Below are 15903 nucleotides of genomic sequence, written 5' to 3' on the forward strand. Positions count from 1 at the left end.
TAATTATGAGTCTAATATTATTAACCCTTTTCCTCTGTTATAGATATATAGCTATATGTTAATTGAAATCAGAATCTTAAGTACTTTATTTACTGCTGCTAGGAAATTATTATAACACGGAAATAAGGCTGGCAGAATGGGATAGACACCTTCAATTAATGACACTCGTTAAATCAATATTCATCGCTAAGTAAATATACTTTCCATTATGATCGAAGGCATGAGTCTTGCCCATTCTTCTAAAAGTGGGATTTCCTACATACGTCTGACTAAACTAAATTAAAAATGAGTTTTTAAAAATGTTGAAATGCCGAAAAATTTTGTTAAGATTTTCGTTTTTAAAACAAAATATTCCTTTTACAAAACTAAGTCAACACTTCAAGTCTTAAAAGTTTCGAAATCTTACTAAGCCTCGGATTTAAGTTTGGAGAATTCAAAAATTAGGTTCCAACCCATCACTAGTGAAAACCTCGAAACAATAAGAAAATAAATGCAATAGACTAATATGCATATTGAAAGCCGTCGTGTGGGTTTGAACGCTGCGTCAGTCGAGTAAAGAAAATCTCACATTAAATTTGTCGTCCATGAAATACGCATACCCATTTCCAGCTCTTAACGACGCCCATCAGCTTTAAATACTGTTACACGGATATTATACTGGAACGACAATTCAATTTGTTCAGCGTCTCTTGGAAACGATCACTGGCTTAAAGCGTGATAAGGTGTCCGCCAACGAGGATGCTGCTTCTGGTTGGCATTTAGTACAGGGAACGGGCTCTAGTCTATTCGCGGAATCGGAGTGGAACATTGATGCGAACATGCCGACATTGGAACGTAGTAACATTTGTTTTTAAAATTGTTACTGCGGCAATAAGAACATCGTGAAATAAGGTTGAAAGCAATTATGAGACCGAGAAGAACCTGATGAAGAACGCTGTCGGCCGGAATCACGGCAGAGTGGACAGGCTTGAATACTTTTAGATTAACCTAGTTCGAGCTAATAGTCCAAGAATATTCGTATATTTAGACCGACAAGCATTTTCATTGCGAATTTACGTTGAATTTAAAATATGATAATAGAAAACGATGTTCCACGATTTTGAGGTGTTCCTTTTGTTGTAATCTTGATGGACAAATTAGTAGGAAAACATCTCTCGATAAAGTGAAACAGAATTATTAATGTCAGGGGCAGCCAGAGAGTTTGGTGAAGGACACCTTCTCCTCTTGGGTTTTCTTATGTCTACATTGCCACAAGTGAGCACACGTGCTACAATAAATATACACGATATGTGGGTGAAAACTTGAGAAGTGTAAATCGATACTAGTGTATATTAAATTACAATAAACACTTCACTACTGTATACTATTTTATACTACTTAACTTTATTCTGCACTACGTTCAGCTACGAGTATTTTACCCTATAAATTAGTAATCATATTTTAAAAGATCAGAATCGTCAATTTTATTTTAAAAAATGGTCCTCATATTCGTGTTTTCTTGATCAAACCAATATCTTGTTAAAAGATACAATAACAATGTTACTATCTCACGATCTGAAGCAACATCGGTGCTACTTGCAGTCGTTTCAAAGATGCTCCCTCAGTGTTCCACGAAACTGGTACAATCGACGGTTTTTTCCAGGCTTCCCGACGCTCGTAAAAGTCGCTTTACAGTTTTTCCCAGGACTTTGGGCGAGCGTGAACCCTTCGTCCACCCTTTTACGGTTACGCCATTATCCTGGAATCTTGTAAATGTTCAAAGAACGGTCGAAGAAGCTGCAGCGTGTCACGGCGAGACGCCTCGTTACACGGCGGACGGTTCAGGAACAAGTTTCGAGGACTGGATAATTCACGCTGCGAATCGGGAAAGAAACGCACCAGTTGCCGGTAGTTCGTCCTGGTGAAATCGATCTGCTGGCCTGTTGCACTCCATTAATCTTCCTTGAGAAGCGTGGTTCACGGTTCAGTGTCTTCTATGGCAACTAATCTGACAATTAAGGAATTCTTTTGGTACCAGAGTGGTGCATGTGTAATCTAGTTTCTGGTCGCTGACCTCTCTAATCGTGGAGCCACCGACAGATGCAACTTCATTCCAATTGACACGATTTTAATTAGTCTCTGCTATCGAGAACCACCATACCGGTTTAGATTAGTGATATTAATAGAACTCGCCTAATTTCTTAAACACAAACATAGTTGGACATGTAAATTGTCCTGGTGAGAGAGGGTAGTTTAACATGAGGATGCATTTATTATTAAAATATCTAATTTTTGGATAATAATAAAGTGTGCAGGACCTCATGAAATTATTTCTATTTTTTTATATGTTGCATTTAAGACTGGAGTAGAGTAAAGATTTCGTGTTTTGAGTTGATAAAATTGTAGATTCGTGTTTGTATGTAGATGATAATGTGGACATGTGCTGTGGAGGAACAATGTTGTATTGTCCTGGATAGATGATAATCAGATGGAACAATGTTAAGAGAGTGCGATGGGTACAGTAGAACTTCTCACCCGAGTTTCACTACACGTGTTCAAATAGTCAATCATACGTAGTTAAATGTTACAAGTTGATCGCGCGAATTTTCTGCTCTACCTATTTTCATGCTGAGGAAATATCTACATCACGTGCAAACACGATGAGTAAGTGTTGGAAAACAAATGAATGTAGGGTCATTTTGACCCATGATAGTATTTCTATTGCAAACTAGTTTTGGGAAGGAATTACAGTACCGCTCGTAAGTATTCGAACGAATTCAGATATTTAAAAAATTACTTACATAATTGCTTACAATAGACTAACCATTAATTACTGCTAAAAATACAATTACTATAATTACTATATACTTAATTTTAAGACATAATAGAAATACGAAAAAACGAAATAAATATACATCAGTTACTCCAAAGAAACCTATATTTTTCTCAACATGTGATACCATTCGAATATTTATGAGCAGTATTATATATACAGAATAATCAATTTATCTACAAACCCTTCAAGTGTCGACAGCGTTTATTGTACCTGCTATCATCATTACAAGTTCCACCAAAACTCATGAGAGGGATTCCACATAAACTGATCACCCTGTAGAAAACCCCATTTTGAATACCACGCAATTTCTTTCTTTCTAGTTTCCTGTACACCAGATACATAGAACAAGTGTATTTTACACAATTCTTAGAAACAAATTTACTGTCAAACTCGTACTGTCAAAGCACAGAATCAAAGTGCCCCTGCATTCGTCGAGCAAGTGTCAAGCGAGCTTGCTGCTCCAATTTCGGGCAGAGATCGACTCCTCTCGCGCTCTTTCCCAGACCTCATCCTCCTCCTGCGGAAATTCCATCGTGGAAGTCGGGTTAACGCGATATCGGTGCCTCGGTCGCGCACAGACAATGGGGTTCGATACAATTAGCGGGCGAGCCGCTAACGAGCCGCGTCGTACATTGTCCAACGATGTAGGGAATACGCGAACACGGAAACGAAACCGGCCCAGACCTATTACACGTACCCGTGGCCCGCGTCCGATGTAAATTACAGTCATTAAAGTTGGCGCGGTTAACGAGCTACCGTTCGAGGATCCGCGGAGGATCGCCTAATATCGCGCTGCTTTCGCGCTTGTACCTTTGTCCTTTTATAGCGCCCTAGACTCCCTCCTGCCTGGGATCCCCTGACCGAGTTGCGATCGTAAATTCCGCTAATTGCACCGTTTAACGTATTAAAGTTAACGGCGTTTGTTTTTCCCCTTTCGTTACAAGGTGCTTTCAGGGTAACTGGTGGGAGGATGATAGGAAATGGAAGGCTTGGACATATTTAAAGGGGGTATTGTGGTCTAGATTGCGGGGTTTCAAGTGTTCTTTGTATTATTTTTTATTTTGTTTGGTGACATTTTTGGAATAGAATTCTTTGTATATTTTTCGCGTATATTTAAGGAATATACAATTTTTTGAATGTAGAAATATTGAATATTGTAAGAGATACAGCTGGGTGACGCAACTACATATCGCTATTTTCGAATGTCTCCTTGGAGTTTCATATTTTCGTCTATAATTTTTTAAGAAAGCGTAAAAGTTAAACAACGTATGTTCATATAACATTTTTTTCTTATCTCGACTCAGAATGTACTGACAGTCTTGCACTTTAAAGCTAGAACACTCTGTATGTCCTGTTTAATTATACTAAAGTATTTAATTCAAGCTTAAGTAAACAAAGAATTTCTGACTTAAATATTTTACCTATAGACATTGTATTAAACGAAGTAGAATCATGGTTACGCAACAGTGGTTTCTAGAAGAAAAAAGGATTAAAGCCTACGTTGAATAAAATCGACGAAGAAATTGTCAGCCGTGGCTCGACTCGACTCGCGATCAAATGAACGGTATATGGTCAACGAGTTATTCAAGCAAAAAGGTGATCCGCCTGTAAAAACATTACGGAACTGGACGTTTTTGGTCTGTTGGATTAATCTTCTGTGGTCTCCTATCCAGCCTGACCGGACATTTTATTCCCAGATCTTCGTTCTTTCTTGATGCATGACCGCAGAATCGATAATAAGTTTGATTTATTATGCAGTATCGAAGGGTTATAATAGGATAAAACAGAGTTCATTAAGTGGTATTGATATATGTGTATTAAATAACAGTAATTCTTCGAGTCGTGCAGATGACAAAATATTAACATGCAACGAGATCCGTTAACGAGATACGAGGAAATTACATGCTACATCTGTTACGATCTAACGTTACGATGGTAGCGACTACGAGTTTCGTCATTATGCATCCTTCCAGCGTAGAACTGAAAATACCAGTTTGACTGTGAAACCATCGGAAACGATAAGTAACCGAGGAGGAGAAAATTTATTGTGTAACGTGAAGTCGAAATGCAAACAGGAAATTACGGCCAAGCGTTTACTGCTGATCCAACAGGCGGCGGTTAAAGGAATAATGCGATTATCATAACGATGAGAGCATTGTGATTGCGTCGAAGTAAGCAGGCTTATCTCTGTAATAGTGACGTAACAAAGTGAATAGTAGAATCATTTCTCTATTTTATTTACCTTTTAATGCACCCTTTTCATCGTTTGTTTTCAAGAAAATGAGATGTAATGGAAATCTCCAAGGAAATTTCGTTAAAAATGTCCTTCGAAGAAAGAAATTTTCGATCTGGGTCTTCCTACAGCGATAGCTTTGATTTATGCGTTACGATCCGTGGGTAAGAATCGAGCGTGTGCAATAACGGAAAGGAAGCGTCAGTGATAAAAAAGAAATTCGAAAAAGCCGTCGAACAACTTTCGCGAGGTACAGCATCTTATAAATATAGAATATGTAGGTCGCGATCGAGAGGCTACAAGAGATCCACTTACGATGTGAAGGTACTCCGGTGCGTTTCGAGGCATGCAATCGATTCCTGGCGATCTGTGTCAGCTAAGTAGGAAAGGATTCGTGAAATCTCACAGATGGATTTTACGCGTTATCATCCGTGTACATGCATTACATCCTGTATGAAATTATAGGATGAAGAGAATAGAATAGCAATCGAAAAGTTGAAAATGAAAAAACAGTATTAGTAATGAATATTTATAAAAATTGGCAGAAAAAATTGTAGTGATTTATTGCAGTTTAAAATATCCTACACGAAGATGAGATATCATTTTTAAATACAGTGTCTTCAAATAATTTTACAAAGTTATTTTTAACATGTAATTCTTTCGTAATTAAAGAAAGTTTGTTTTTTTTTCTCTCTACATATTAGGTAACCAAGATACTCTGTCGCTTTCGAAATTGAATGGTCGCTTACAGAAGAAGGTTGCTGAACAATCTTCTTAAAAAAGGGTACTTTAATGTGCATTGAAGAACAAAAGGACTTTATTTCAAAAATACAAGCGATCTTATTGTTCCTTCAAGAACAATAGAACTTTCTTGTTTACCTGATAAATAATCAAAAACAAAGATTTAAAAAGTCTTGAAAGATCATCCTCAAGCGACTTCTATATACCACTAACTAAGAAAGTCCTACCATTTTTGACATTAAAAGATCGCTCGCTTATATGTATTATAGTAAAAGCTCTGAGTTTTATAAAACCAAAATGTGTGCAGATTCTTCTTGAAGAAAAATAGTTCAATGTGCATTGGAGAACAAAATTACTTTATTCAAAAAATACAAGCGATTTTATTGTTCCTTCAAGAGCGACAGAACTTGTCTGTCTGGTAAGCAATCAAAGACAATAATTTAAAAAACCTTCAGCAACTTTCCTGTACCACTAACATCGCCAACCAGCATGTTTGCCACTCCAAAGTTAAACGAAATATGACACAGTGATCGTTAACCGCTCACGATCGACCGTTCCCCTTCACTGTTACTTTCCACCGTTCTCCAACGATCAGCGCATCGTCCCGACCCCGTCAACGATTTCACGTGTCCGTTCGATCGTTTCGCGCAAATGGAAAGCAGGAAGTGGTGGTCCGCCAGCACCCCAACCGCCTGGAGGCGTCCACCTCTGGCGGAGATGAAAGTTCCCCCGAGTTCTGCGAGGCGTCACGTGCAATTAGAGCGCAAGATCGTCCCGTGAGAGGAGCGTGGCAGCTGCTCGCGTTGCAACAACCGCGTTCCTGCCTCCCGAGCGGCTCGCTTTCCCAAGTTCTGGGTCACCGGGTCTCCTCTGAGGCGGCTCGAGCCAAAACAAGAGTAAGAGGTCGCCAGGCTGGTCTCGTAAGCTCGAGACCGTGGCAGCGCGGTTCGAACTATCGACGAGCCATTTTTCCATCCCCTCGTTCACCTTTCGACCGATTGACATCGTTCGATGGATCGGTCGGGAGGCTAACGAGCGGGATGTCGAGGAAATGTAGACTAACCTGTCGTGGAATTACAGTCTCTGTGTTGGGATTATTGATAGGAGATATCTGCTTCTTAGAGGATCGATGCTGGTTCGATATGGATTCGAGAAAGCTTTAGTTGCGTGCACTATCGTTTACAGGTTTGGTAAGATCAAAGTGGATCTGTTGTAGATGAGAACAGAAAAGTGGGATTGTTCCTCGATGTAAACTCGTTTGTAAGTTATGAGTTTCTATTGAAGAAAGTAGGGAAACTAACTCATATTGAGAAGTTTTGGTGGAATCTGTGTACACGTGCATAAACAGTAGTTATGATAGAAAGGAAATTTAGCTATACTGTTTTAACCCTTTCGGGTCTAAATTTTGTTGCTGGATCAGAGACACTTTTTTTACTTCTATTTATCAATTATGGTAGAATAAATAAACTTAATATCAAATTTAGTGATTCCAGGTCTTTAAATTTATTAGATATTAGTTGAAGACTATTGGTATATGTAGACAATTCTACTAAAAGCAAATATATTTATTCTTTAGGTTTTGTGCACTAAAAGTCAGTATTATGTATACGTAACATGGAGGATGAAAGAAGAATTCATGTCTCGTTTTCTTCCAAAACATTCAAGCGATTTTACATCAATTCTGTCTACCGATGAAAGCTGAATATTTCCTTAACATCTAGAATTACTGGAATGTGTCAGAGGTAACAGTTAAGATCAGTGAGGTAAAGACCTCGAAGATTCTCAGGAAATCGAAATATCTGGGAACATGTGGAAAGTAAAAGTGAAAACTTCCTACATGAATAAACATGCTACTGAAGGGTCCGTGACTTTCCTGCTAAAAGTAAACTTGAGTCAAGTTTATGTATGCTTGTAAATCTGCTTTCTTTTAAATACTTGGGTAACAATGCACTCATAGCTTTCTACTATACGTTAGCAACACTAGTATTAGCTCTTTATTTGACATTTCTCTAAACCAAGCATGCTTATCCAGCTTGCACCTTCGGTTCTCTTGCAAATATATATAAATGCAGTAAATGTGTGAAAAGATTAGTAAAACACTGTTATTAAAAATATAAATTTTACAATTTTTATGTAATTTTAATTAGGGTACCTATCCATATTTCTGTGTTCCTGGATTAAAATCATTTACAAAAATAGTACCTTTATACATAAACTGAAGAATTTTTTTCGAATTTACTTACTGACATATAAGATTTAAAAAAAGTATTATACTTTCAATAAAAATTCTTTTTTTTTTTTAAACGATTCCAATCAAAGATACAGAAATAGATACAGGCATAGAAATGTGGACGAGTACTGTGGATTAATTGAAAGTACTTTATAATATCTACCTATAAATTTAGATTACTATTTTTCTAACTGAAAGCAGGATAAATATATAAGAGAAGAAAGTTATGATATTTATGTGATATCTTTATTTATTTTAGATAAGATTTTACTTATTTTACTGACATCACTGTTCCTTGCCTGCCTATTGCACACTCGCAGTAGAATATATCTCCAAGTCAGACACGCTTCACGGGCATTAAGAATCCTTAAGAATTAATAACTCGGAAACAGAGACTCAAACACGATTTTGTCATTCTTCATTTTTGTCCTATTTGAATATGTAGAATCACGTTTTCAAATTTTTGACACCTCTTATCGAACATGCTATAGAAATACACGTTATGTTTTCGAATTATGTATTATTTTAAAACCTCGTAATTTTAGCACACCATTAAAAATTGATCCATATTAACGTCGATAGCTTTAGTGTCAAAGACTATTTAATGACTAACTGATCACCGATTCCCGACATAAAAGAAAGGAAGCTCATCATAAAACGTGATTGCTAGCTCCGTCGACCGGTTATTGTTAACGTTCTGACGATTTTCTCTCCGCTGTTCGCTCCAACGATTACTGTTCCTCCTTTCCAGCTCAACCGGAACAATGAGCATTTCCTCTTTTTCGATCTCTGCCGCTTTGAATTCGCGACCGCGTAAAGGCACTTCCCATCGACGTTATGGAAATCCTACGTGCACACATTGTACATATACACGCCCAGCTTGGCCACTCCTGATTAGCATTGAACGAGAACAATACGGAAGCGAGCACTTTGGCGTTTCGTTGTTTGCGATTCTTCCCTTTCAATTGACTGTCCACTAGCTTAAATTGTTTAATTCCTGTTGTTGCCATTGCGAGATACATACTGGGTGGGTGTGACAATTATATGCATTCGTGAATAATTAGGGAGGGTGTGCTGCTATGAGAGGTATTATTGTGGAGAAGGAGAATGTTAAGAACTCTTGGACACCTTCAAAATAATGGAAATGTTGGAAATTTTGGGAACCTTAGGAAGCTCGAACATCTTAAAACCTTGGAAATCTTAAGAATCTTAGAAATCTTGAGAATCTTAAAAATTTTGAAGATCTGTGAGTAACTCAGAATGAAATTACTAGGTAACTATAACCAAGTAGTTTTCAACTGTAATACTGTCTTATGGACTTGTGTCTTCTTTAACACTTATTCTTAAACATATAAATTCTATATTTAAAATCTGAATTAAGAGGAACTCGAATGTTTTAAAAATGTGACACAGGTAGTTTTGCTTTACAGCCACAGATATTTCATAACAGCTCCAATATTAATCCACGTCTTAACGAAACAGATTTTCCTATTACAAGTCTCAACAACGCAATCAAAATCGCTTCAAGTACTTTTCCAAGCAACCTCAGCCCTCTCCTTTCCGATCAGAAAACCAGATTAAAACCATAAAGTCGAACTCCTTCCACAAAAAGCAGCATTCACCGACAATCTGCCACGCTGATCTCATGGACACTGTTTCCATCAAGATGAGCATTTTTTCGAGCAATTTTAGCGAGGCTTCCTGCAACCTACTTCCACGCACGGAGCACATTCTCACCTCCCAACCTTCCATCGAAGGCCATCCAACCAAGCAACAAACGTGCTATTCGCGTCTCACGAGAAGTCCTCTGGAATGCATCACAGACGATGCTAACTATTCCCGTCTCGCGAGATGTCCCCTGGAAAGCATTGCGTGTAATGCATTCCAGAGGACTTCTCGTGAGAAGCGAATAGTACACACAACAGATTACGAGAACGTTATTCCGATCGTGATGATGAATAATCAGCGATCACCGCATGTAGCCACGTTTTTCCAGCCTTGAAGCTCCGCTGTCCCGAGTCATGAATGACGCGAACGAATGCTCGACGCCCACGCTGTGCACCGCTTCGGGGCGAGCATGCTGCGAGCCTATCGCGCGGCTGAATCCGTATCTGTATCACTCACGAAACTTCCTGTCACGATTAAGGTCGAAACCAGACCGCCGATCGAAGCCAGAGGTCGGCCACCGGTGCAGACGTGCAACGAACTTTAATTAGATATAAAGCAACGCGATATTGCCTTGCGCGCACACTGCTCTCGAGGAACTCTAGCACTATCGATTCCAGCTCGACCACGGAGCCGACTGCTGGTGGTCTGTTTTTGGAAAAACTGGGCAGATTTGATTCTCTGCTTGGGGCAGTGGTCACGTGTGGAGAGGTGAGAACCGAGACTTTACGCAAGGTGTTTTAGAAATGTGACAGTGCCTCAGAAGCTAAAATAAGGACAAAATGTTAGGTGAATATATCTGTAACTAAGAGCTAGACTAATCCAAGTCCATTTTTCTCGATGTTCAGTTTTTTACAGGATTCTTCTGCTTTTTCTTCATTCTATTAAAATAACAGGAATTTAATTAAGTTATGTTATCAGTAATAATAAATTTAAAATTTATATTTTTTGTTTATTTTTTATTTAGCTTCTGAAGCATTGACATGTATTTCTGAAGCATCCTGTATATTCTTTACCATCTTGGGGGGATTGAAATAACTGAGGTCTGTAGAATGCATATAAAAATGGATTTAGGATTAGAGGAAAAATAAAGTAGGTAAATTGGATAAGAAATGCTAAGAGGATTTTATAAAGTGATGTGCTATGGAAACGAAACATAAGATTTTAAATTTAGCTTTTATTGACCAATTTAATGGCATCTCTTAATTGCAGGTACCGTGAAAATTACCAAGTAAATATTTACCTAAAGTTCATAAATGAAATAAAAGTGCTCTTTACAAATATTATTAATGAATGAAATTCCATGCATCAATAAATTCCCCCAGATTACACTAATCAAACGAAAGTTATACTTATATTTTTCACACATTTGACAGTAGAAAAAGGAATCAGAAGAGTTTTAAGGCAGGCACCAATGGACCTGTCATGGCTAAGTACCTTGGCACTAAACGAGTTAATATTTCCAATATAGAAATATATTAGCATAAAATGAACGTATAAGATTTAGCTCTTAATCCGATTCGCAGAAGAGATAGACCATGAAATTTCATAGACTGACTTTCACCAATACATACGAAGAATCAGATCGAACGATTTCCAAGGATCTATCGTTAATCGATCTGCTCTGATCTCAGCGCGGTTGCGTCACGAAGCGACGAGGAACATCTCGCGGGCGTGCATTCGAGTCTGGTCATGAACTGGTTCAATCTACTGGAATCGCTAGACGTTCCTATATTAGCTCTACGTGACTGAAACTTTATACCATTATTCATGGAGCATCTTCTGTTTAACTTATGTATAATTTGCATACGAAATATTACAAAGCATTTTAAGTACTGTAAATATATATATTTTTAATATGGGAATTAAATATTAGAATTCCATTAGTGGCCACTGGCTTCCATTCCTTTATTAAGTAGATACTATGTCTTGTCTAATAACAATTGTAATTAAATTCTTCTACAACATGTCTTGCATAGACTGACCAAGGAGCAGCACATACCACGTTGATAAAATTTACTATAAATAATACTAAACTCGAAAAGAAGAAATTCGAAGCATTAGGAATTTCTTTAAAATGTAAGCCTCGGATTATGAAATATTCTATGAATCTATTATCTATTAAATATCAATTTTTCAGACTCGAAATTCAAATTCTTTCGTCACATTTCCTGTATCAGTATCACTGCCGTAATCATACTATCGTTGTCTTCCTCGAACGGTTAATTCAATTAACTATTGAAGGAAGTCGTGGCGTTGTTAAAGATAGCCACCCAATGTGGCCTCAAGGGTTGCTCGTATCTGATTAGGAGATCCCAGATCGTCGATCTCGTTGACCACTTATTAGATCTTCTGGATTTGACCTCAAGCTAATAACTAACCCTCGACATTTCTCCACTTGCAATTAAGCAAGGTCGAAGGACGTGGAACCTGGAATTTGTTATTGTAAAATGAAACGTTTCGGCGATTTTATGACTTAATTAAAGACCGAGTGATATTTCTGATATTTCTGTACCAGAGAATCCTTTCGATCTGCTTTCTCCTTCATTACGTCCGCGATGAGCGTCGATTGAAAATTAACACTTTCTCCTGGCTTGAAATGCCACGAAGTGATGCACTCTTTTTGCAACCTTATATGGGTGCACTTTGGACCTTCTTTTCGACCTTTCACTTTGCGCTCGTTTTTGCTTATTTGATTCGATAATCGATACCTACAATATTTCCGATATTATGTAAGTTATGATGATATCAACAATTTAGTTAAAATTAATTTACCAAATGTTTCAATATTTCTTTTTTAAAGTCGTGATGACATAATCTTTCTTTACAGAATTTAGGATAAGTTTTATCACTCCCTATAGTTCAGCTAACTTGACCACAAAAACCGAGGATCCGCGAGAAAAATTTAATCTTTTATATTTAAGACTGATTTTACACGATTCGTCAAATCGATTTCCTCCACAAAAGAATTTTATATACATTTTAGATACAAAAATTGAAGCATCAATTAAATACTTTGGCACTATAATTTTAAAACATTCAGAAACTGAAATGAATCGCTTTGACCTGTTAATTGCTCCTTATTATACTCCTTCGATTACCACGTAATTTGCACACAGGTGGTCATTCCGCTTAGATAATTGCCAATGGCATGAATCTACATCATCGAAAAAAGAAGCGATTCGAATTCCACCGTAGGAAAGACTTCTGGAAATCCCAGTCTGTGCAGTGCAGTAAATTCATTTTAATCGTTCGTCCAGTGAAATCGTAAAGTCACGGGGGGTCAACGCAAAAAAGTAGATTCGAAAGGAGTTACAGCGAAGATCCAAATTAATCGACGTTCACCAGGAAGAATTCGTTTCATCTCAGCATTTGCACCTGAGCCTTTCTCCTATTAAGGGAAACTCTCATCGACCTTAAAAATCGTTAAACTCCGATTACATTTTTACTCGTGGGAAACATGTTCGGCAAACGGTGCCCTTTAAACTGTTAAATCATACCACGAGATCCTTATAGAGCGAAACGGTGCATACTACGAACGTAGCAAGCAGAATCTATCCTTTAAGCGTTCGGCAGAAGTCTTATAATCGCTGTGACTCGTATTCTCGTGGGGCTTTTTTCCATCGTTTCCTTTCCATTCACAACAGGTGAGAGAGGCTACTTTCTAGGCGTCCAACGACTGCCTGGAAGGCACTCGATTCCGGTCGAAGATCGTTGATCTTGGCCGAGATCCTGACCGACCTCTTAACCCTCGTTCATCTGGACGTCTCATTAACGGAAGTACCACCCTTCTGACGTTTCTGGATTCGGTCCTTCTAGATTATGCTTCGAACAGTTCGAACTAACGTTAATTTAAATCATTCTTTATCACCAATTACCTGTGGGACTTTCAAACGAGCTATAAAGATGATCGTAATTCATATTTCCACAGTGAAAGTGTTAACAGCTTGGAAAAATTATTGTCCAGTATTTAGGTGGAAAGAACGATTTCAGTGAGAGAGAAAACTGTTTTAGTGTGAGATATGTTGACAAGCGACGTTCGATCGTTAGATGCTGATATGTACGAGTATCGCGCAATTTTATATTTTAGATGAACGTAAGCTTTAATCTTTTTAGTGACTTATAAAGTTTTAACCAGTTACTATAATACGACTTCTTGTTTATTGTTACAGAAGGGGTCCAAACAGATTCTAGTCCAAGTGGGAACGTCCATTATCCAAATGGGCATCGAATATTTGGAGTAAAAGTATGTATCTAACAAGTATAAATTTATCTACAAAATAGTATCTCTGCATACAAAAATACATAGAACTCAAGTAAACTTGTTCATAAGTAGAGCACGAATTTTTAAACATTTATGAAAATTTTAAACCTACAAAAATTACAAAGTGCATATAATATTTAAAAATATAGAAAATATGACAAACAAAGTGCAAATTATAGTATTTAACAAATGAAGAAAATTTATATTCAGGTTCCATTTCTTTAACTGTGTTTATAAGAATATGAAATTGCATAAAAATTCGCAGTATGCTCATAAAAAATTTCCTATTATTCTAATTCAGTTTTAGATTTCTAAATTAAGTTGCATACAACATTAACCATTGTACCTTTCGAATATTTATTATTGAACCACTGGTTACCTTCAGCAACTCAAAGTGATGACGAAGAAAGAAGGTTGGGCAGTACTTAACATGTAGCACTCCCAGAAATGATTTAAATGTGATTCACCTTTTGATTCCAAGATTCTCTCCAAACAATATTAATAAACGTGAAACGTCTCTAGCAGTCACTTTCTACTTGCATAATGGATACTTATTTCTGAGTTGGTCGCAGGAATACCGCGCGAGCTCTATTTAATCGAATACCTTGAGTTGATTCCACAATAATTAATACAGCATTAAGTATTTATCGCCCTATCTAATTTCTAGCGATGCCTCATTACTTCCGTCTCTGCGTTTCCATGAAACAATAATCTATTCAAACTCGATTTCTATCAGGAAGCCCGTGGGTCCTATCCGCCTCTTGTGGGAAATTTTCTCGCAGTAAATTTTCCCTGGCATTAATGTTCTTTCATTAATTTTAATTTCTTCTCAAATTTCTGTGCAAAATACTGAAAAATAAAATTAAAAGTGAATTTATAATCTGTCTGCTATATTTAGATTTTCTTATAATTAAGATACATATAATATTATAATTCCTATTAAAATCACCTATATGTATACAGCATTTCAATGAAGTGTAAACCTTTTAATTAACTCACTCGGTTCAAAAATTGAAGAAAATAAAACGTTTAGAAAAAACTGAACCCTACAAAATTTAACCCTCACGTCACTTTTATGTTAATGATAACGTAATAAATATTAGCGGTCTGTTACAACGCCAATAGTAGTCACATAAATATTAATAGGTGTAGTAATTAAGGATTAAAGATCGGAAAATTGCATATTTGAATGCTTGAAGTTACTTTACAGATCGAAAATAGGAAAAACTGATATCCTAAAAAATAAAGATCTACACAGTAAAATACCTCCATACTTAAACCTGTAAAAACTCGAAACCAGGCAAGACGATGAGCTCCACTGAATAATTAGACGCAGAGTCTTCTACAGAAGAAGAAAACGAAACAAGGTGGCGCGTTAAGGAGCAATTAGCATGTTTCCCAGGAAGACTGTTCTCGTTTCGGTATCATTCCTCTCGTTATAATACCACGCGTTAATTAAACGTACCCCGACGTCGAGATTCCTTCGATCTCATCTTTTATTTTTTTCCAAGACCAGGCGCGGTCTTCCTCGCCTTTATTTCTCGCAAAAGAGGGAACGATTTTTTGCAACGTTGACGATGCGTACGCCACGGTCGAGGATTCATCCGCGTAACGAGACAGCAACCAGCCATTACGTTTCGTGAAACGGGTTAATGACAGCTTTATAGAGACGAACGATGCACGGGAGAAATATTTAGTTCGCTTCTTACTGTCAGTACTCTGCTGTCGACACGGTTCGCTGATAATACGGTTCTCGAATCAGGTAATCCTGCAATATCCAAACGGTAACGCGATCTCTACGATTCGACAGGCGTACTCGACTGTTGCCTGGTGTGCTCTGCTAACGATTTCTGACGTGACTCGCGAGACAATCAACGCTTTGACCATAAAGCCTTGTTCAGATCAGTCAAGTTATTTTAATTCGTGTGGCTAGAACGCAAGTGATTTAAAGCCTA

The 15903-nt window shown here is 37.5% G+C and overlaps 2 protein-coding genes across 4 annotated transcripts in view; one reads left to right on the forward strand and one right to left on the reverse strand.

Moving 5' to 3' along the window:
* The window catches only part of Pip (heparan sulfate 2-O-sulfotransferase pipe), a 73343-nt gene that overhangs the window by 44452 nt on the left and 12988 nt on the right, over window positions 1-15903 (forward strand). For both annotated transcript variants that reach the window (XM_076391978.1, XM_076391977.1), the window contains one exon: window positions 13857-13930. In XM_076391978.1, coding sequence (XP_076248093.1) covers window positions 13857-13930 — 74 coding nt within the window. The remainder of the gene's footprint in view (window positions 1-13856; window positions 13931-15903) is intronic.
* The window catches only part of Gbs-76a (Glycogen binding subunit 76A), a 104800-nt gene that overhangs the window by 2997 nt on the left and 85900 nt on the right, over window positions 1-15903 (reverse strand). The gene's annotated exons all lie outside the window — the stretch shown is intronic.

Source organism: Calliopsis andreniformis, chromosome 2 (genome assembly GCF_051401765.1).
Source record: "Calliopsis andreniformis isolate RMS-2024a chromosome 2, iyCalAndr_principal, whole genome shotgun sequence".
NCBI lineage: Eukaryota > Metazoa > Arthropoda > Insecta > Hymenoptera > Andrenidae > Calliopsis > Calliopsis andreniformis.